The sequence below is a fragment of the Cavia porcellus genome, unplaced genomic scaffold (assembly GCF_034190915.1).
Source record: "Cavia porcellus strain 051 isolate PalLab524CR breed Dunkin Hartley unplaced genomic scaffold, mCavPor4.1 scaffold_9, whole genome shotgun sequence".
Taxonomy (NCBI): domain Eukaryota; kingdom Metazoa; phylum Chordata; class Mammalia; order Rodentia; family Caviidae; genus Cavia; species Cavia porcellus.
The window spans coordinates 88,106,737-88,130,379 of record NW_026947492.1 but is presented as its reverse complement, the minus strand read 5'-3'; the positions used below and the strand labels follow the sequence as shown (position 1 = coordinate 88,130,379).

Below are 23,643 nucleotides of genomic sequence, written 5' to 3'. Positions count from 1 at the left end.
CTCCCACAGGATCTTGTTAAAAACCTGGCAATCTTTGCCTCACAGATGCTCACACAAAACAGTGCTACTGTGTGCCAGGTCCTTCAGCTGTCACTCACATTCCTCTCTTCCTTTGCACCTCCCCAGGCTGCCTGCTTCCAGCCTCTTCACCTCTGCCCACAATGTACCCAAATTCAACACCCCCCTCCAGTCCCCTGCTCTCTTGATGTGGTGGTCTTTCTGAAAGCACTTTATTTTAGAAGGCCAAAGCCCTGCTATAAAACTTTGCTCTTAAGTACCAAATCCAATTCTGCACTATTTCCATGATTTTGCATGTGTGATTCCCTCCCTCTGGCAGGTGTGTTTTACCTTGTTTGTCTAGCAGATTCCCACTTACTTTCTGATACTTTCCTGAGCTGTGATCCATGACGTTTTCCCCCACCCTCCTCATAGGCAAGTTTCTGATGAAGTTACCTGCTCTCTCCTCTGTCATTTTTGATGATGGCAGAGATAATGCAGGTAGTGAATTGAATACATAGGTTAAGAGCTTCAGCCAGGTGGCAGCTGGATTGACTAGGTTACCAGTGCTGAGAGCCTGGGCTCTTCTCTCTCTCACCTATACAATGGCACTAATAGTGAGGACTACCACTCCGGCTTATTGAGAGAATTACTTGAATGAATATATAGAAAATGACTTAATTCAGTCTTGACATAGAATAGAAGACGCCACATCAGCACTGTTTCATCCAGAGTTGAGGGCAGTGTTTGACACAAGCGATGTCAGCAAGGATTAATGAGTGTCATCAACAGGATTCAGTCTTCATCATTTGTGCCCAACCCACATTGGCAGCTTAATTTCTGCTTCACTCCCATAAACACCATCAGGCAAACAGTCTCCCTTTCACTGCACTACTGTTTTTCCTTCACAAATATGCTGTTGCATAGCTGAAAGATTCCTTCTTCCTCCTCCCTCTCATCTCTAGCAGATCTGAAATACAGACTCCAAATCAATACAGCTTTCAGTAGACTGCTGCATGCAGACTCTGATTCAGCAGGTCTAAGGAGGGTTCCGAAAACTCACAATTTAAGAAGCTCACCAAGAGGTGTTTAATGTGAGGCATTCTCAATATGCCTTGGGGAGAGCAGATATCAACAAATAGATAGGAGTGGAAAAGGACAGTCACTTCCTAGACCACCCTGGATGCTTAGATAAAGTTCTTTTGTGTTTCCAAACAGAAGCCTCATCTGCAAGTGCTCCAGCTCCTGAGACTGTTCCAAACAGACGAAAACGGAGGAAGGCAGCAGACAAAGCAATCCGCTTTCATAGATTGGCTCCTGTTATCTGAGTTATATCAGCACCTTTCATTGTGGTCCCTAGAATACGGCCTCACCCAAACCAAACTCAGGAAACTCACAGAAAAGAAAAATGTTGTTCACATATCAGACATTTCCTTAAGATAGTTCTCCAGGGAAATGTTAAAACTCAAAGCAAATGTTATGGTTTAGATGTAGGCGTCCCCCCAGACTCTCATGAGTTCAGACATGGGGCTTTGGAAAGCAATTGGATGACAGCTCTACTAATCACCGGACAGATCCATGAATGAGCAAAGTGTGCTGTGAGGAGTTGGGCCTGGGGGTGGGGGAGGAGAGGTATGCTCATGGGGCATGCCTCTGAGGAGTCTGGCATGCCCCATGGAGGAGTCTCCCTCCCTCTACATCTTTTCCTGGCCACCATAGCTTCATAACCTTTTCCTCCACCAAGCTCCTCTGCCATCTTGTTCTGTATGGGAACCAGCCTACCATGGACCAAAACCATCAGACAAATCAAACCTCTCTTCCTTTAAGTCATGGGTGTCAGGGATTGTGTCTCAGTGACAGAAAGGTGACAGTGACAGCAAGGAGTTGAACCAAAGGAAGATATAGTACACAATAAACAGTGGCTTTAACCACATCCATAGTAACATTAAATGTGAATGGGTGAAATGACCCAAAGGAAACAAAACAATCCAGATTGTCAAAGCAGATTTAAAAACAGAATCCAACCACCAGCCCATTCATATAAGATGCACCTTATGTGATCCTTTGTGTTGGTTTTCTTTTTTATGTATTCTATTATTTAAATGCCTAAAATAATACGCATTTATGTCACACACCGTGGTGTTCTGAAATGTGTACACACTGTGCCATGTCAAAATCCAGTTAATCAATATACATGGTGCATGACACACTCCACATCTTTGAAAGGAAGACAATGTTCCCTATCATTTTTCTGATGCGACAATACTTTGAAACTTCTAGAAATTCTGCTACCAACCCTCATGCTTCTCTCTTCTCAACTCCACTGGAATCAAACCAACACAGGCATCTTCTATGCAACCAGAAAGACTTGCCTTGGCTCTGATTTCTCCAAAGAACACCCTGCCCTCATCCTCTGCTTCCTTCTGACACCGCCCTTCCCCCCTGTCTAACATTCCTGCAGCTCTGGGCACGCTGAGTCACATCTCAAAATCAAAGGCAGCTCCTTGGGAGCAGAACAAACTCTTCACTATTCCAGGGAGGCATCCTCAGTAACTGCCTGATGAATATTTCTATTAAAAACCAGGAAGAAATGAAAGCCTTTCATTCAGAGGTTCTCAACTTTTTAACTCCCAAGCACCTTCTGTGGTTTCTTTCTAATTTTTTCCTGAGTAGTAGTATTAATTATTTGCAATCTCAATTCAATTCTGAGCATGTCAAACTATCAATCAGACCTCTGATAAAATTAATGTGACCTAACTACTCTGATTTGAATTCCATACAAAGGAAAAAACTACACCAATAGTTTACTTAGCATGTGTGTCAACATCTTATAAAACTTGATAAGAATTTAAAATATTTTTTAAATCTAAGGCTCTCAAAGGAATTAGAATAAATAAAAATGACTAATTCACAGATACCTAGAGAGAATACAGTTTAATAATGTATACCAAAGACCTTAAATTGTCATTTTTTTTGGCTTAATAATTCTATTCTGGATAATTCTACTTTAAAGAAATATAAAACACTGAAGTATACAAACTTGTAATTCTACATAAAACTATCAAAAATAATTTATAATGGTAAAAAGATACCCAGCAACTGGAGAATAATTAAATAACAACAATGGGAAACAATGGTTAAATGAAAACAAGTTTTTAAAAACAAAGACAAAGTGGCAATGGTATGTCAACAAAGTAGGATATGAAATTGTCTACATGACATGACTTCAAAAATGAAATCCAGTAAAATTTCAAACATGATTGTTAACAAGTGACACTATTTTGTGAATTTCCTATTTGAATCTGTATCTTTTTATGTGTTTTCAAATGCTACACAGTGAGCATGTGTTTTTACCATTTAAAAAAAGAAGAAAAAAACCAAGTCTAAACTACAAAACATTTAAAGGACTCATTTCTCCTGTGTTCAAACAACATGTAATTATTCACAGATCTGTACAGGGAACACAAAATGATGGACTAAAATAGTTTCATATTTTTAACAAATGCCTTAAAGTTTTCCACCTCTTTCACTGCCCACTGCTATAAACAGTATCAAGTTTGTAAGAAAAAAAAATGTTTGGTGCCTACTAGCAACTGTTTTTCCATCAGAGGAAAAACTACAAATCAACAGCTGGACCCTTCAGCTTACTCAGTTGTCAGGCATGACTCTAAAAAGCCTTGGAAGAAAAGTACGTCTGTCTTTTTAGACCAACTTTAAAAACGCCTTCCAGAGCACTGGCTGTACTGTACCAGCAACAGAAAGGAACATTCCAAACCTCCTTTCATAAGAGTTCCACAGGTATTTTGAGCTGGTCTCACCAGGCCAGCTATCTCTCCTTCCTTCCTCTGTCATAGCAGGTAACATGCTGTTTTCCCCTTCTCCCACCAATAACCAAACTTTGATGCTTTGAATGCCTGTTGGCATTGGTGCAACTCTTTTGGCAAATAAGTGATCTCAAAAATTATCTACTGGGTATCATATTTCTAGCCCAATTCTCATTTTCTGTGGCTCGGTACAAAGAATATAAGCTTTGCAGCAGATAAAGCTACTTTGGTATCTCACAGCTCCTGCTCAGGCTCTTACCTTGGTAAATTAACATTCTTAGCCCCAAGTTTCCTGTATAGTAGGATAATAACAATACCCCCCTCTAGGACTGTTGTGAAAATGTAATCAACTGATAGAATGAAAGTACCCAGCATTGTGCAGGGCACATAGCAAAGGTGCCAAATCGAGCTTGCTTCCTTGTCACAGCATGCCTTTGTGTCACATCACTGCTTCATCTGAAACAGTGCCGTCTGCAACCCAGAGGACAGTATGCGTACAGGCCAGCACTGCGGAAAAGTGCTTCAGTACTGATCCGAACTTCATCCCAAAACGTCCAACTAAGACCCTCCTCACCAAGAGCATCTAGCCAGAACCTCCAAATACAAAACGGAACTTGGCCCTTCACTTGATCATTCAGAATTAGAAGGTGAAGCACAGGGAACCCTGGAGTTGTTTAGCGATTACACCCACCCCATTGAGTGACCCTGCATGGGTGACTGGATCCCTTGTGAACAGAAGCCATCTCCACACAGAAAGAGAGAACAGCAATGAAGGGTCATGCAAGGAGCCTCTGAAGAAAATATAAAGCCATTTAAAGTATCTGCCACATCGCAAGCGATTAAAATATCGCAGTGCTTTCCATCTTACACTTGATATTACATCAACAGCAAGCACTTTGTTCCAAGGTCAGTGGATTGGGACCTGAAAAGCAGAAAAATATCTGAAAGCACTAAGCTTCCCAAACTGAACCCCGGCTAGGACTTACGTCGGCAGACCTTACAGCACTGGCCTGCGATGTGCACAGGGAGGGCGTCGGGGGAGCAGTTGAGAGGGGGACAGGACATCCGCCGGCACTCCACAACACCGCTCTGAGGAAGGAAGGACAAAAGGCATCTCAGAGGCAGGCTTTAAACACTCCTGCTGCAGAGAGAGCTCCAATCTCACCCCCAACCCTCACCAGGGAAAGAGACGAGTGTGAGGAGCACCCACTCCACTCCAGGACCACAAATAAAGCATCTCTCTAACCCTAAAGAACCCGTGTCACCTCAATTACTTTTCTGATGTACATCACTGACTTCATCTAACCTGCCCATGTGGACTAAGCAGATCAGTCCGAAAACAAAAAGCCTACTTTTACACCAACATAAATAACACCTTTTGCAGACCCTGTCGATCATTTCTGAGGCTCTAACAATCCATTTTGTATTTTCTTGGACAAACAATGGCATTCTTCAGGTATTTATCAAGAAATTCCAACCAGACGTGGTTTGCATGCTAATTTTAGAGGGAGCTCTCATAACTGTCCGAAATAGGTGGAGTACACAAATGATGGACACCAGGGAGGGAGGCAAACATCCTGCTCTTCCCTGAAACAAATGACAGATACTATGCCAAACACAACAAAAACCCACAGAGACTAATTAAATCCCATTTAAAAATGCATTCTAGCTGAGAAAAGTTTTGATAAAGCTAACAGTGAAGATGCGTGAAAACGAAAAGAGTCTCTTCCCCCTCTATATCTCAATTTCTAAATTCCAAACAGGAAGCTTCTTACTAATATTATAAGATCAAATCAGAGTGTAGCGAGAAAAACCAGATTTACCTCCCAAGAATTCTAACAAATGACAAATTTTCAGCATTCATAATTGTTTGAATTGTTAAGGAATGGTACATTGAAAGGAACTGACATTGTATATTAACTCAATTATGCTATAATTAGAATGTCTGTCCCCTTAAAACTGGTTTTATCTTATTCATTTTCAAAGGTACTTACTTTGCATGTGCAGTTCCTACAATGATCACCATCAACCCAAGAGTCTTGGTCCCGATAGAGCAATCCACTCACTTGACAGGTCTTCTCACAGTGACAGTTTTCCAACTGACTAAGTCTTGTCTCTGCATGATTCAGCTGCAGAAGGAGAGTTACAGAGTGTCATCTGTGTAATTTAGTCATCCTAACAAAGCAATAACAAGGAAAAAATATCCAAACAGGATGAGGGCGACAGTAACATGTTTGAAGTAGTTATACAGATTCTTAGCAAGATCTATTTTTGGTTTTTCATTTTTCGTTAAACACAAAGTTGAACCTCTGTAAACTGAAGACACGCTGACCTCCGTGGTCTAATAAACACCGAATGAGACATGGTAGTGTATCTCAGGAACCTCGTAAACATTCAGAAAGGTGTGCGTGCTTTCAGTTCATGCCTATACGGAAACCCACTAATGAAAGCCGTATTACAGTATTCACTGGAGATCTAAATGGATCTCAAATGCACTTGCATTCCTCCCCTACCATCATCTCCCTGTAACACACTAACCACAGTGCAATGGTTTACACACTTAGGATATCGCTGCTTTCTCTCCAATGTAAAATTCTAGGGAACAGGGGCCAGAGGATCAAAATCATAGAGGGGTCTAGTTTTTACCTGGGTCATTTGCCCCAAATAGAATGGCCCAGGGATTCACCAAGATGTTCAGGGAAGGTCAGATGATGAATTTTGTAAAATAATCTTTTGCTTTTTTCTAGGCCACTCAATCATTACCACTAAGGTCAGAGCCTTAGACTCTCCAATTTCAAAGACATTATAAAGCTTGGGTACCCTCAAAAGAAACTCATCACGGAGCTGATTCACTTCCACAAATCCAGGGGCGGTACTCTTACTATCCCCTAAGAAAACCCATTTCTTGTGGTTGTTGTTTTGTTGCTGTTGGCTCTGGATGTTTGGAACAACTCTGGTTTAACATGTGAAATCTCTGCCTTTTTACTGCTAGTGTTAATTTGGCCATGTAACCCATACGGAGCAAGTCTAATCTTCCAACATGTGAGGTTCTTCTAGCATTGTGCTGGTGCTTGACCACATTCAGCACCACCGGATTTCTTTAGCAGCTCCTTACAATATGGTTCCAATTTGTCCTGATTGCTTTCATCCAGCCTGCGTCAGTCTGTGTTCACAAACACAGCACAGGACTCAGATGGGCCTCAGTAGAGAGCTTCCCCACCAGCACAAAGCCCTGGGCTCAATCCACAGCACCACAAAAAAGGAACATACAATGCCAAAGGAGTCTCAATATAGACAGTTTTTTGGCCTGAGATACCTGTTGCCACAGACATGCTATAGTGTAATTCAGCCCAAGAGCAATATCACTGTTCTCTCTTTCCTCTTACATCAGGCTGCCATGATTGGAAAACAAATTCCATTTCCACCATTTCATCTTCTGCTTTTCTTTTCTTTCTCAATCACAGCATAAGCATCCATGTCTTGAGACTTTCTCCCATATAGGAATTTGATTCAGTCTCTGAGCCCTCCGAAATTATCTTGAGCCATTATGTTAGATTGCAACGGTTGAGCCTCAGAACAGTGACACACGCTAACCTTTCTGGGTGAGACACAGTCTCATGCTAACCGTGCCCCTCTCAGGACTCATGACAGTACTCTGCTCCACACGTCATTCTAACTTTCAGACTGATCACTTATCTCTTCCTCTTCCCCCAAGCTTTTGGAGTATTTCAGGGAAACCAGGCCAATTCCTGCCTTTCGTGGGTGGTATTAAAGGCAGGGAAAATAACATACGCAACAAAGCACACGCATCATGATCAGACCCTGAAGAGTGAAGGGTTGACTACTTAAACATCAGCAGCTTCCCATGGCTCCTTTTATTTAATACATAGGATCTTCCCAAAACTCATGTTTCATTTAAAACTCCAGCCTCATTATAGAGTTCCTAGAATCTGTGATAATTAAGATCTTTGGGAATTCTTTAGGAAACACAGATAAAATACATTACCAAGACTTTGCCAAGGTCAGAGATAATAAAAAGGAAATAGCAACTCATTACTTATTATCATTTTTTCACTGCTAGAAGCCTGAGTACTTCCTGGTAAGGTTACTACCTGATTGAGGATGGAACAAAAAGAGGCTGAACTAGATCTCCACACATCCTAAAGAATAGCTCAGGATAGGCATCTGTTTGGGAGAGAAGAATCCCTACCTTAACCTGAAAACCTGGAACAACTCTGGTACCCGTATCATCCCCAGAAGCAAACATGATGGAGACTAAATGACTCAAAAGGCAATTCTTCATCTATCCTGAAAACCTAGGCTCTTGCCTAAGGTGAATATTAGCAATTTTCAATAGTGGTCCATCAAAGTTGGGCTATGATCATCTACAAACTCAATTCCTGAGGAAAACTTCAGTTTTAACATAATGGATTTTTTATATTTTACATGTATTTAGCCTTTTTTACAACACTTAAAAGCCCTAATCTCTATAATAATGACTGTGTCAGACAGTTACAAAGGCAAAAGGATATTAAGGCAAAAAGCTAATTTCTCAAAGGCATTTAATATGCAATTTTGCCTTCCTTTCTCTCTGCTAAATCCTATAACAACAATAATAGAGAAAAACAACTGTGACTCAAAAACTGAATTACATTTTCTGTCACTGGCATTAGTGCATTGAATTTATATTAATTCTTTTTCAAAAGCTATTTCTACACTGCCTGCCATTTTCTGAGACTGGCAGATCCAAAACAGATATGGTATGACATCTACATCTCTGTTTTGTTTATTTGTGTCCTGTGTTTATCTGGAAGCCAGGGACTGAATACTTATTCTTCACTCTCCAACTTCAAAGCTACGCAGAGGCGGCCTCTTGCACAGTAAGAGGACAGTGAATGGATCTGAGTGTATCAGTCATGCAGAAATTGTTTTTCCTACTTTGGAATATGCTTTATTTCATGCTTGCTACATAAAAAGGGAAAACACTGCTGCTACTGCTATTGTTAAACCTTTAAGTTTAATCAAATAATAATTATTGAATTATGACTAAGCCCTCCAAAATAATGAAAATCCCAAGATTAAATATGTTAGAGCTGAAAAGCCTGCTGCTCGAAGTGCTCCTCGATGGGCACACATAGATTTATAAAGAATTACACACAACAATAATTTAAAATTTTTCAGTCTCTCATGTGCTCTCTTTCTGAGTTTGATGGCACAATGCCATTTCAGCACAGCTGGGTCCAGGAGCTGGACCCGATCACCTGGCACTAGCACAGTCCTCCTGGCTGGCAGGGGGACAGCTCGGCCACCTCGGGGAATGTCAGAGTATACCGGTGAAGCAGTAGCCACTGGGAGTCAGAGGCTTGGGTGACACTGGGTGTCATTGCCTCACATTTCTCCTCCGATCTGTCAAAAGGGTGAGCTATCCTTCCATTTCCACCAGGATGGCAGAGTAGACAGCTGGCAGTGTGTCACCAACTAACTGAGCAAAATACCACATTCAACATACAAACAGAAACCCCCAGAAAGCATCACAGAGCCAACATAAAAGGAAGAGCAGCTCAGAGGTCAACAGAAGAGATTCCAAAAGTCAAGCAAGCACCAAAGCCCACCTCCATCCTACCCACAAGGTTTTATCTTTAAGGCTGTGCTGATGTGAGGAGCAGACTCAAAAGAGATCAGCCCAACAACTGGGTCATAAAAGAAGCTCCTACAGGAAAGTGTAGGACCCCCCAGGCTGTACCTATTTTAAAGTTAATACTCTCCCAGGTTTGGGGACTGATTCTCAGCAGTCAGATGACACAGTGTGTGGTGTGCCCAAGTGAAACTGGCAAAACCACACCCAGTGTCACCCAACATTACAGATGTCCTGCAGCTTTCCAAGATAAACAAGCAGCTCAGAGCCAAAAGGCAAGGTGCAAGGCCTTGTTCCCGGACTCTCCTTCCTGAGGAGCTGCTGCCAGCTCTGTGCTCACTCCCAAAGGGAGTCACTGAAATCTAGCTCAGCTCCACAAGCCACCACACAGGTGCTGCTCTTTGCCTGTTTTATTTGCTCATCCTCTCTTCAGTCTCCAGCCTCCTGCTAGTACAGTGATCTCCTCTCTACAGTTACCCCTCTTTGTGGATTCTAACTTTCTTTCTAATCATTCTTTTTTCCACCCACAAAATTGCTCAGTCACATCAGTTTTCAGAAGCTAAGTACCTGAGTTCAGGTCCTGGCTCTGCTATTTACAATACTGTAGAAAGTGGCCTTTCTGGGCCATGGCCTTCTCAAAGGAGGACAATAAACTCAGCTTACAAGATTATTGTGAGAACTGATTTAAAATGCTTAGGGGTTGGAACTAACACGTGCAAAATGTTCAATAAATATGGCTCATTTAAGTGACTTTCCAGCTCCTTCCAGATCAAAGATTGACAGACTGAGGCTCATGGTCCAAGTCTGGTTTATCACGTGCATTTGAACATCCTGTGAGCTGAGAATAGTTTTTATGTTTTTCAATGATTATGTTTGCACCAATTATAAATAATTTCATTTAAATGAAATAGTTACACACACAATATGCTCAATTTTTCTTCTTAACTAAAAAAGCCCAGTGTTTACTGGCTGGCTATTTATAGAAAAAAAATTCTTTGGCAATTCCTGCTTGGGATCACCAGAGATTACACATTATGCAGTGAAAAATGGAAGTACTCGGGGATAGAATTACAATTCTCTTTGCAGTTTGGAAGGTACAGGCTCCAAGTCTGCCAAAACGCCAGGGGGAGAAAAGCGGGGTGCAAGAAGCAGATTAAACCATCATCTGCTCCCTATGCCCCACATAAATACTTTCTGCCTCCCCGGTGCCCATTTTACAATATGGTGCTCTGAGGACAGAGCTCACTGCGGCTCCTAGATAATGTACAGCTAAAAGAGAAATGGTTTCCCACAATGAGAAAGAAAAGGGCATCCTCAGAGCCTGCAGAGACTCTCAATCGCCTAAGACTGAGTGGCATGTTTCTTCTCCAGCACTGTGCAGTGGAAGGCAGACTTTTCTGTCTCACGCTCCATACTCCATCTTTCTCTTTGCAAACATATCCCATTTCTGCCTCCGAGACAAAATGGGACTGGGTTTGACCAAAATTCCAGTTCTATGTAAAAACACTATCTTTAGGGGCAGAGTCCATGAATCCAACACACAGCCCTGTCTCCCAGTCACTGGGCGATCCTCCAAATATTATCTACCTGCCATGACTGAAGGTAAATGGCAGTCACAGCCCCAGGCAGAAGAGAATAAATGCATCATCTTTGCTGCTATTAAAATTCTTCCTCTGGCAGAATATAATGCCTCTTAGGCTCACCCTAATTCTCTCTTCACCCTAGGACAAACCCATATCCATAACTAATTGGTACCCTAACAGCATCATCTACATTTTCTATTTTTTCAATGCCTTTCTCCACTTAAGGATCAGGGTTTTCATCGTGAATCTACACCACATGAACGGACACTAAGGCTTCTAAATGCTTAAATTTTGGTCTGCCATTCCGTGCAGCCACTTCCGAGGCAGAAGTCAGGCCTTGCTCATCAGTGCAGCTCGAAGCCTCACACAGTGACTGGCAGGTAGAAGTTTCTCCCAAGATGTTTGCTTCGTAAGTGACGGAGAGGAATAAAAGATGCAGAATCTTAAAGCTGAAAATGTCAGAAGGCAAATGTTGGTCTCTCCTTGTTCAACTTAGGATCAGTCTTAAGCCTAGGTGAGGTCTTCCTAGGACTAGGTGAGGTCTTCCTAGGACAGTGATCTGATTCTAACAGCCAGTTTGCCTCCTCCTGGTTTTTGGCAATAACTCTTACATCTAAAATGCATTGACTTTAATAAGCAGCAGTGGCTCTAACCATATATCATCTTACAGTTTTTCTAGTTTAATAGCCATTGGCCAAATTCTTTTTCCACTCCTAGGGAATCTATACTAATACAAATTGCCTCTTACTTCCAAATATTTTTCAAGAACAACATTTAGACGCAGCCTAATAGCATCAAAGGCCTGAATGCTTACTAGAGGAAATCCCATTTCAGAGGAAAATACAACATTCTTGTTGTAACATATTGCAGGTGCCAAGGCTAAAAATGTTTCCATTATGACATATCACTGTAAGTACTTGATATGACAGAGAAAGAAATGAACATCGCAAGTGAAATTCAGATACCTACTTTTGCAGTCATCTTGGCCAAAAGCTCTTGTAAATCCATGATTCCTTGCACCAGGCTTAAGAAATCACTGCAGGTAGGGCAAGCTCAATAAAGAAAATATAAAATATATATTGATCTTCTGCTAATGCAAGAAAGAAAATTTTCAAACACCTTAACCACTTTTGATGGTAGGAGTGTTTTTGTTCTTTTAGGTAAAATCTGGATGAAGTCAGAGAGGATTTTGGGCCTGGATCTTTTTCGTTTTTCATAAGAAAAAGAAAGAAACAGGAAAAGAGGGCTGTTGACTAAAAAGGCCACATGACATTTCAAAATGAAAACCTCATTTTGACAGACAGGTGACAGGAAAAAAATATAAAGTAATATAAGAGAGAAAAAGTGAGTTCATATCCAGGTCCAGAAGTTTAAAGAACAGTGTGGTGTAATAGTAATTATTTAAAACACGCACATATACACAGCATTGAACATATCTGTCTTACACCACAGAACCTGTTAACACAACCCTTTTCCTACATCTAAATGTTAATGCTGTATGGAAGAAAACCTTCTTAAAACCACACAGACACAGGGCTGGGGATTTAGCTCAGTGGCATAAACACCTGCCTTGCAAGCAGGCGGTTGTGAGTTCGATCCCCGGTACCGATAAAAACAAACAAACAAACAAACAACAACAACAACAAAAAAAAACTTCACAGACACAGAAGAATATGATACACATAACGAATTTTCTTCCAGGACCCTCACAGTCCCAGAAGCCAGCAATGGCTTCTACCTGAGCCCTCCCGAGGTTGTTTCTCTGATCCCCTGAGCAAGCTTTGCGTCATTTAAAACTCACAAGTGCTTCAGGCACTACTTACTGCGATTGAGGTTAGGACACTGCGTTATGTACCCGTTTGGCATGAAGATGATCTTTCCATCCTGGATGACACCCTTAATGGAGAAGAGACAAGTGGTAATCATGAGCCCAGTCACAGCTCCAGAGGCCCTGTGCAGCCTGCATCTCTGGAGGTCGGACTGTTGTTCAGCAAAACTGATTCACTCACAAGGGGAGCTGACCTCTCCCAAGCTGATCCACCCCAAATCATTCTCCTCTAGACACTCTGAGCCAGGGCTGCATGGTGAGAAAGCCATCATCAGCTGGCACTGTTTAATTCCAAAGAGGTCACAGCGCCCAGATCTGTCAATGAGAGAGTCTTCAACTAAAACTAAGCAGACACTGGTGCAGTTAACATTCTCTTCACTGCCTTAATCATCCCGGTATATGAAATATTGCTGAATTACAGGACTTCTGCTTTAAAGTGGGAAGATAGACATAACAGACTGAAATGTTCCCATTGATTCATTTAGTCAAGAAACAAAAATTAGACCTCAGAACAATTCCCTAATGATCTCCTTCCTCAACTGGGTCTTTGGAGCTGAGTCTTTAGACTTGCTCAAGCTCTGTGAGAAAAAAGGTATTCTCATAATGTTAGAATTCATCCAGAAGGGAAGGGTTCTCCCACTTTAAGAAAGTCACTGGGAGCAGCTTCTTTCAGTGAAAACACTGACTTTGGATCTGGATGTTTCATGTTAAATTTAAGATTCTGTTTTTAGGTTATCTTGGGTTTTTTTTTCCTGATATGATAGAAGAGATATCACAGAACAGATGTAAGATGCAAAAGCTGCCTCAGAATACTGAGCTTAATCTGTAAATATGGACTTCAGACAGTGCTGCAAGGCTTTCAGAGGCGCACGGTACACCATTTACGTGCTCCTATTCCAGACCATGGAAGGCAATCAGCAAACGCTGTTTTCTGCTTAGTATTTCAAGCTACAAATATTAATAGAGATAGCAAGATCAAAGTACCACTTCGTAGAAATACACACATGCCTGAACCTCCTCCTCTGTGGGGATGATGTTTGTGGCCACAAGAGAAGGCGGCCTCCCCAGAGGGAAGAAGGTTCTGTCACTGCTCCTCAGAGTTCATTCATCACCATGCACAGAGGAGGGCCAGGGAGCAGTTAATGGAGCGCACGCCAAGGGAATCAGTGTCTCTCTGGGACTGGGCTGCTCTATTTTCCATGCAAACTAATGCCTGTCTTTATCCCAGCCTTTTTGGAGGCTGAGGCAGGCAGATCACAGTTTCAAGGTGATCCTGGACAAATTAAAAGGAAAATGCTCAAAATACAACTTAGTTTAGAAGCCCTGGGTTCAAGCACCAGTACCAGGAAATGAAAAAAAAAAAAAAAAAGAAGAAAGAAAAAGAGAAAAGAAAAGAATGAGGAGGCTAAAGCACCTTTCATACATATTCTACACTAGAAAAAGTAAAATGATCAAGAGTAAGGGGGCCTGGGTTCACATTCTGGACCAGCCTCTAACCTCCTGAATGGTCACAGGCAAGAAATAAACCACCTTCTCTGAGCCTCAGTTACTTCCTCATGAAAATCAGTGCTGGATAAAAAAAGGTTAAGGATCCTTCCAGCACTCAAGTTCTGGATCAGCTTTAAACAGGCATCCAAGCTCATTTTAGAACTCTGTACTGTTACTACAAAGTGTGTATATATATTTCTGTATGTGTGTGTGTGTGTATATATATATATATATATATATATATATATATATTTCAGACAAAGCTATAAATTTCCACCAAACAATGACCCATCACAGAGAATTAAATATTACCTTAGAAATACATCTGTCTAATCAAGATGATTATGAATTTATTTAGAGTAACCAACCAGACTGATTTGTTTAGGACTTAGGAATTTCCAGAGACATGGGCTGTTTCAGCACTAAAAGCAAGATGTTCCCAGGCAAACCAGGACAGCCACCAACCTCAGTGATAATGAGTTGGAAAAATCCATTTATGTGCCGGGAAAATATGACACCCCTCTATCTTCTCTTCATCAGAGAACTCTAAATCTTTCTCAAATTTTTCACCCATAGAAAAGGGACTCAGAAATGCAGATGAAGTGAATCATGGTAACAGTTACATTTTTAAAAAAAAAATTACAAAATCTATTTTAGGAAATACTCCATCCCACTTGTCCAATACTTAAAAGCTAAAGCACAGCACTTTTCCTTGTTATTTTTTAATTAAGGGATCCTACCAGCTTTAGATATTGATACATTCCAAATTGCTTCCCCACACCTTTCCTCTATCTCTTGTCCCCACTTTTAACCTCTGGCCCCTGTGAGCATGTGATACACACAATATTATATGAAGGTCAGTGGTGTTGACTGGAACAAAAACAGAAGTAAGAGCTGATGGCTTCGCAATGCTCACTAACACACAAACCCGTAGCACTCAGGTCCCCCAGCCCCTAAGGAGAGATCATGGAGCTTAGCAAACATAAGAACTGACTTTTGATAAGTGAATCACGGTTGGAATGTTAGCTTGATGCTGAATGGATGTAATTTAATGTTGGACTAAAACAAAGGTGGCAGTGAAACAATACAAACACTAATCATCACCCTGAGAATTGTGAGCCCATGTGAGTGTGTACATATGTGAAAACATGTGTGTACAAGAAAGAGAACTTCCAGAACTGTTTCAGAAATTGGGGGAGGCAATGGCTAAGTGTGCTGGAGGCAAAAGGGTTAATGACAATGTGTCTTTTCAGAAGCCCTCAAACCCCCACCCAGGGCCAGGCCAGGTAGCATCACCCCTTGGGGAGCAGGCTGCCCAGCAGGAGGTGAGCCCAGGGCAGAGAGCCTGGCTTCCCTGCGTTTATAACCTTTTCCCACTGCTCACCACCTGCCTGGACTCTTGGGAAAACTTATCCCATGAAGCCACTCTCTGATGTCAAAAAGGTTGGAGACCTCTGTGCTACTGTAATTACTTTTAGATTCAAGCACTCAGTGCTTTCGAAAAGGTCTCCAAGCAACTTCCCAAGAACACAAGCCTTGAGGTCTTGCGTTGAGCTGCCATATGGGTCCATAGTGACTAGATATTTGTTGATAAACAAACAAACAAAGAATTTGCTAAACCACAAACAAGGTTTCCAAAATTATGAAACTACACAGTAGTTCGATCTGCACCCCAGGAAAATGACCTGTGAGGATTTTCACAGGAAAGTGTGGCTTCCAGCACTGTAACCTCGCCCAAAGGAGTCAGGCAATTAAAGGACAGAATTTCTGGTATTTCCTCCTTTAACTTGAAGAAATCCATACTTAGCTGGAATTGCAGCTTAGCTGGCCCTGGATTACCTGATCTCATTGGATCGCTTGTTTTCAGACCTATGCTTTATTTCGTATCATTCACCTTGGCAGTGTTTCTCAAATACCAAGTTACTTAAGCTCCTAAATATCTTGAGGTTTGGTTAATAATCAGATTCCTTGGAGAACCCCAGAGCTTCTGTTTCAGCAAGATACATGTTCAAAAGCTGTTCCAGATCGAAGGTTCTCATCTTAACAAAAACAAAACAAAACAAAACAAAACACCTGCTCTGCTATCAACCCCTGGTCTCTTTGAACAGGAGAATTTACTCCATAGTTCACAGTTTTTAATGAGAGAATCCTGTGCCTACACAGGAATAAAGTAAACCTCATGGATTTGGGGCCTGAATGGAAGCCAACAGAACTACTAGATATAAATACCACACAAACCATCTCAGTATGTCCCACCTTTGTTCTTTTAGTAGACTTCACATCTTGGGCACAGTAAATATTTTAAAAGCATGAAAAACCTGAAAAGTAGCAGGGCATAGTGGCTTAAACCTACAATTCCAGTCCTTTTGGAGGTTGAGGCAAGAGGACTGAAAGTTCAAAGCCAGCCTAAGCAGTTTAGTCACTGGAGGAGACCCTGTGTCAAAATAAAAAATGAAACATACTGGGTATCACTCCATGCAAAGGCCCTGAGTTCCATGCCCATACTAAGAAAAGAACATCTTGAAGACTCTAAATTACACAACATAGAAGCACATAATTTGGGGAAATGTTATTATCCTGTGGGGCAGTAGTATTTAACACAAAGTTATATAATCAGAATTTTCAAAAAGGCTGGAAGAGGACACTCTGGTATACTTAGGAAGTGATTCCAATAATCCCACTGAGAACTACGCCATTTACAGACTGCAGTGGAGGAGAGCAAGAAGTCAACAAGAAGCTAAGACCTCCCAGGAGTCAGTACAACCAAGGGCTGTCTTGAGGAGAGCCAGATGCCAGCCCCTTCCTGCACATGGGCAGAAAGACAAGAAGAACCAATGTACCTCCTCCAGGACATGACCTGCTGGTCTGTAGAAACACAGGCTGTGATGAAAGCTTATGAGGTAAAATGCAACTTAATGCTGGTATTATTTAGTGTTTCCCTGACTCTGCAGGCCTACAGCCAGTAGTCTGAGCATCTATCCAGAGGATAACAGTATGCAGTGTAGCACCTGTGGGGTCTCCTTCTGAAGATGGTAGCCATTGTTAATTACATATTATCGTGTTTTGAAAATCCTGTGTCATTCTCATTGTTTTGTTTGGTTGAGTTTTATTCTGTTTTATCTAATTTGATTTTGTTGTATCTGATGGCATGGACAGCTATTTTGAAAATAACAAGATATATCATGGTAGCCATTGTGGATTCACTATTATCTTGTTTTGAAGTCTCGCACTGCATTCATTGTTTTATTTTTATTGGTTCTCCTCTGTTTCTGTTTTGTTTGATTTCACCATGTCTGAAGGTATGGGCAGCTATTGTGATGACAAGAGGCGTTACGGTAACCATTGTTGATTTCCTATTATTGATTTCCTATTACCTTATTTTGAAATCCTGTGTCACTTATACTATCTTGTTTTGATTGGCTTTATTCTAAATTAAAATTTAAGAAAAAGAACTACTGATCTAGGGTGAACTCATCTGATCATTTTAGCTGTGAGAAACTTCAGACAGTTTTCCTAAAGATCACCTGAATTCTTTACCAGTCACTACAGGCCTACCAACTCCAAAACCAGTGCTGGATCAACGTAAAATGCTACAGATAAAAATGCATCTTTTGAGGGAGAACTGTAGTTACGTCAACTAACAAGACACTGCTACAAAGACCTCCTATTATCAAAATGTGATTCTATTTAATTGTCTGAATAGATAGCTGCTAATCAAATGTGTGTAAGAAATTACTGGCTTTAGATGTTCACAGTTTGCTAAAACAGATTTTCAGTGCTGGAAAGCAAGGGGGTTTGTAGGTATTAATATTCCCTTCTGCAATCTTCTTTATGCTATTGATTTGTTGAATGATCATTTCCTTATTGCGCAATGCTAAACCTCAGCAGATCTTGAACAACTAAATAAAACTCAAAAATGTAGAACACAATTTACTCTTAGTGCTGATGGAAGGGGGAGGAAGGGTACTTTTTCCCCTTTTGTTTACTCTGCTCTCCCTCCTGCAGGCAGTTCAGGGTGCCCTGGAAAATAAATGCGATGGAGAGGCTGTATATCATGGCTCTTTAATGTTTGAGAAAATCATGCCCAGTATTTCCACTCTTCTCGGATCTTTTCTCATTTTTGAAATAAGAAATATAAGAAGATGCAAAGAAAAAAATTAAAAATTGTGCCACTAAGGTCTTCTTATATAGGGAAGAACTGAGCTTTCTAATACAAATGAGGGCTGCATTACTACCAAAGGAATGCTTATTCTTCTTTAAGGGTTCTCTTTCCCTGCAGATCTCTGTTTACATTGAAGAAAATGTTTCTATTTTTTAAGCTAAAATACTGAAACAAATTGCTTTGAAAGGGAAAGCAAAAAGGGGTGAGAGAGTTTCCTGGCAGCATGTTAATATGTGCATGAAAATGTGTTCTGTTTATAAACTGGTAGGGACTCAAACTTTGGCCACAGGCTAACAAAAAGTAAGACCTGGGAAACTCAGAAGGAATATGTTCAAAATGGAAACCAATCCTATATTTCTGCCCTGAAAACACTTAACAAAATATTACAGCTTGCAAAAAAGCCAAGACAGACACAGGTCTGCACTCATTATGATCAAAACTGTCAGCTCCTAAGCATATCACCAGCCAACCGTTTCTGTTAATGCACAGAAATATTAATCTACAAATGTATATGATTTCTCAGCTCTATGACTTTCACTTTCTGCATGAAAGAAAAAACAAGAATTAAAGATAGGAAGAATCCAAGATAGCTTCTTTTTCTATGAGCCTATAACCATATGTTTACCATCTGTAGAATCATGGAAGCAGCTGAGAAAAAAAAAAAAAAAAAAAACAGCTGCGGAATTGAAAAAAAAAAAAAAAAGTTGCAACCAATTTCATTGCCAAGAACAGCTCAGCCCTTTCAGGAAGACAGCAATGTCCAGATGAAAGTAAGAATACACACAGACCTGATGCTAAAACCTAATGCTGGCTGGTCGGCAATGTCCTGTGCTGAGTTAGGACGCTGGGGAGATGAGGCCTCCTAGGCACATGGGGACTACAGATGTTTTCATGTAGCAAGGAGAGAGGGGAAGGAAACTTAGAAAAAAATTAAAATGTGTTCTGTACATGCACCAACTTCCCAGGAGGAAGGCAACCATCATGTACTGCAAGCATGAGCTAGCAAACATTTATTTTTAACACAAAATGACAATTACTTTCACTTAACTATGGATTCATTGGGGTGAAACTATTATTAATCCAAAAGCATCTGTAAACTGTCTGCCAGTTATGGAGCTGGGATGTTCTAGATCAATTAGTGAAGAAGAGACATTTCTGACCTCGGTGAAGCTTGCAACCTGGAGAGAAAGAACAGTACTAAGCAAGAAAACATCCACACAAACTAACTTACTTGCATAATTGGTGGTGTCTCTTTTTCAAATCTTACTAGAAACTAGAAAATGGTAACAGCAGGGCATTAAATCTTCCTAAGTGCAGTGCCTTGTGGGACTGCAGAGATCACTGCCCTGAAGCCTACTCTGCACCTTCTTTCAAACTAGAAGTGTGATGAATGAAATATTTCAGTGAGAAAGTACGTGGTGGCATAATCATAAACACATAACGGATTCCCTCGTATGCCTGTACCTTGAGCTGCCTTGTAGACCCACACATCCTGAGGAGTCTGTTTCTCCATCCTCAAACCCGGCACTGATCGCATGAGTTGGCTTGACCAGTGGAACATGCTAGAAATGACCACGTGCCAATGACAAGCCACAAAAACCTTGTGGGCTCCTACTCTCTCCTCCCTGAAATGCTGCCACGGATCATAAGAGCTGTCTACACTCGCCTGCTGGGTAAGGACAGACCTGTGGTCTGGACATGACCTGGCCAATGGACAACCCACAGGAGACTGGAAACACCTCAGGAAAGTGCCCTCAGCTCGGGCTACCAGCCCAGCAGGGGCATAGGAGTAAATCTAGAGGAGGACAACAAAGTTTGGTCCTTAACACAAATGGTAACAGCGAAGGATCTGCAAAGATAAGGTGGTGCAGGAAGAAACTGTTTAAACCAAGATTAAGATGAAACCACTCGAAATAGATGTATGAATGAAAACTGTTCCAAGCAGAAGCCTGTTAAAAGGCTCTAGTGTGTTCAAAGAACTAAAAGAATAGTGTAGCTAGGACATGGTGGCCACAGAAGAAAGTGACACAGGGGAAGTTTGCAAAGGGAAAACAAGGGCCAGAGCTTGCACTCATGTGGAAAGGAGAGTCACTGAAAAGAGTTAAGCAAGAGCATAGCTTCACTAGTTTAAAAATTAAAAAAAAAATCACAGCTCTGAGGGGACCGCTCAGCACAGGACTCAAACTCAGATCTGAATCACTGTACATCAAGCTCTTTCTGGCCCATGGTTGTATTTCTGCCTACAGCACTGATTCTCAAAGGCTGCCCACAGCATTTGCACACCTTACATGCACACCAGCAGTGCACTGACTTTCCACACCCTTGCCCACACTGATTTCCAATTTAAAATGAAATCGTAACTGTAGTGGTTTATCTGTAGATGTCCCCCAGTCGTCTGCGCTCACAGGTGGGCTTTGGGGAGGTGACTGTGTCACGAATGTCAGCCTGGATCATGAGCATGTGACCCTGGATTAGTCCACTGAAGGGTTTACAGTGGGGTGACGCTGGGAGGTGAAGCCTGGGAGGAAGCACTGGGGCACTGAGCAGCCTGGAAGTATACACCCCTCCCACTCATGGTGTGCCTCCTTGATCCTCGGTGCCATGTCACAGACTCCTCCTCCTCTGCGATGCCCCTCTGCCCTGTGGCCCTGCCTCAGAACCAGATGACTGCAGACTGAGACCTAGACAACCAGTGACCCATAATGAACCTTTCTCCTTTCTTGGGTGCCGGGTATGACGTCCTCATGATCAAGGACATAGATGTGACAAGACTCATGGGAGTAGGTGTGCAGTCATGTACACTGTGGTTTTGATGTTAATTCCCTGATAATTAAGAATGTGAAATATCTTTTCATGTGTCTCTTGGCCACAGGTACATCTACTTTGAAAAAATGTCTATTCAAGTCATTTTCCTATTTAAAAGAATGGGTTGCATAGCTTTTCTTATTAAATTATATTTGTAAATCCCTTTATTAAAATATATAATTTGCAAATATTTCTTTCATTCTATGTGCTTTGTCTTAATAATCTTGATAATATCTTTTGATTCAAAGCAGCATTTAATGCTGAAGAAATCTAATTTATCTGTTTTCTTCTATTGTTTATTCTTTAGTTTAATAGCTAAGAATCTACTGTGAAATCACAAGTCATGAGATTTGCCTTTGTTTGTTTTCTAAGAGTTTCCTGAGTTTAGTTCTTATATTTAGAATGGTGATCCACTAAACATCAATATTTTCTTTGAGGATTTTGCATTTTAATCTTGCATAAGAGCAATTTAATATGTATAATTATGTGTCAGTTATAATATTTTAGTGCATGTTAATATTACATAATGATGGGTTTATTTTAAGAAGTCAGTATGTGTATTTCACATTATCATAATTGACATCCATCTCAAAACTTTCCTCTTCCTTTGCTTCTGACTCCTGCTTATCCCTTTTCTCATTCTCTAGAAGTCTAGCTTCTAGTAACCCCCAGCCCCTCTCCTTTCACTTTTTATTTACTTTTTTATTTTTAGATAGTCATTATCCTGCAAATGACATGGCTTCTCTTGGCTTCATGGCTCTATAATATTCCACTGTGTTTTTCATCCGTTTATCTGTTTATGAGCACTGTTGGCTGTTTCCCAGCTTGGCTACTATGAATCAGACTGCTATAAACTTGGGTATGCATATATTGTATTGCATATAGTAATTAAGTCTTTTAGAAATATGCCCAAGGGTAGTATAGCTGAGTCAAATGGTGTTTTTATGTTTAGTCACTTGAGGAATCTTCATATAGTAAGTTTCTGATTTATGAACGAGTTCTGTTCTGGGAGACCATTCATAAATTAGACTAATTTGTAAGTCCAATAAAGTGAGTCTTAGGCACTTTGACATAGATGTACAATGTAAAGCGAAAGACAAAACAAAAGCAAATACAGCCACATTCAGCAAAATCCAAGTGTGCTGCCACTGTGCACCACTGCACTGGGCACTGCGCCCACAGCAGCAGGACTATGGCCATGTCCAGCTACTTCCACACCATGTTCTCACCTGCGCATCTTCATAATGTGAGCTCCTCCCAGATCTGTGAAAGTTTGTAATTGGTGTGTAAGTTGGGGACTTTCTGTGTTTATTTCTAGAGTGGCTGTACTGGTTTACATTGCCATCAAGAATGTAGGAGGGTTCCCTCCACCTGCCCACCCAATCCTCGCGAGCATTCTCTGCTTTTTGTATTCCAGATGAGGGCTATTCTGACATGGATGAGATGAAATTTCGATGTAGTTTTGCTTGCATTCCTCTTAAGGTCAAAGAGTTTGCATATTTTTTCACAAACATCTTGGCCACTTAACCTCTTGTTTTGAAGACCTATACAGTTCATGTGTCCACTTTTTTAGCACAATTTCTGAGGGCTAATTTTTAAAATTCCATATATGTTCTAGATATTAATTTCCTAGAAGAATAAGAGCTAGCAAAGAATTCCTCCCATGCAATGGGTGTCTCTTCCCTTTTTCAGTGGTTTCCTTTGCCATTCAGAAGCTTTTTAATGTGACGCAGCCCCGCTACTTTGATAATTAATATTGTCTCCTGTGCTTTTGAAGCCCTTTCAGAAGTCTCTGCCTGTGCCTAGGGGTCCAGATATTTGTCCTATGTCATCTTCCTGTAGTGTCAATGTCTCTGGTTCTATAACTAGGTTTTTGAATCATGTTGATTTGATTTTAGTACAGGTGAAAGACAGTGATCTAATTTTACTTTTTGGCATGTAGATCCCAGTTTTCCCAGCACCATTTATTAAAAAGACTGTCTTTCTCCAGCGCATATTATTTACTTCTTTGACAAAGCCAAACAGCTGGAGGAGCTTGCGTTTGTTTCTGTATCTTCTATTTCATTGATCTGCACATCCTTCTATTTATTTATTTACTTTTGGCACAGGGATTATATAGTTTTCCTTACTATGGCTCTATAATACATTGCTCTTTTGCTTAGGACTGCCTGGGATATTCTGGGTCTTTCCTGATCCCAGATGACATTCAAGATTCCCTTTCCTATTCTGAGAAGAATTTTGTTTGTATTTTAATAGGGAATGCATTGAATCTACAGTTTTTGGCAATCTGGTCATTTTAACTGCTATTCTGCCAGTCCAGG

General features: G+C 41.0%; 1 protein-coding gene across 2 annotated transcripts in view; it reads right to left on the bottom strand.

Annotated features, from left to right (window-relative positions):
- LOC100728286 (protein kinase C-binding protein NELL1) overlaps window positions 1-23,643 on the bottom strand; it is a 755,088-nt gene that overhangs the window by 556,883 nt on the left and 174,562 nt on the right. For both annotated transcript variants that reach the window (XM_063256788.1, XM_063256789.1), the window contains exons 6-9: window positions 12,863-12,935; window positions 12,009-12,091; window positions 5,816-5,950; window positions 4,808-4,910 (exon numbers count right to left, since the gene is read on the bottom strand). In XM_063256788.1, the coding sequence (XP_063112858.1) occupies window positions 4,808-4,910; window positions 5,816-5,950; window positions 12,009-12,091; window positions 12,863-12,935 (394 nt within the window). The remainder of the gene's footprint in view (window positions 1-4,807; window positions 4,911-5,815; window positions 5,951-12,008; window positions 12,092-12,862; window positions 12,936-23,643) is intronic.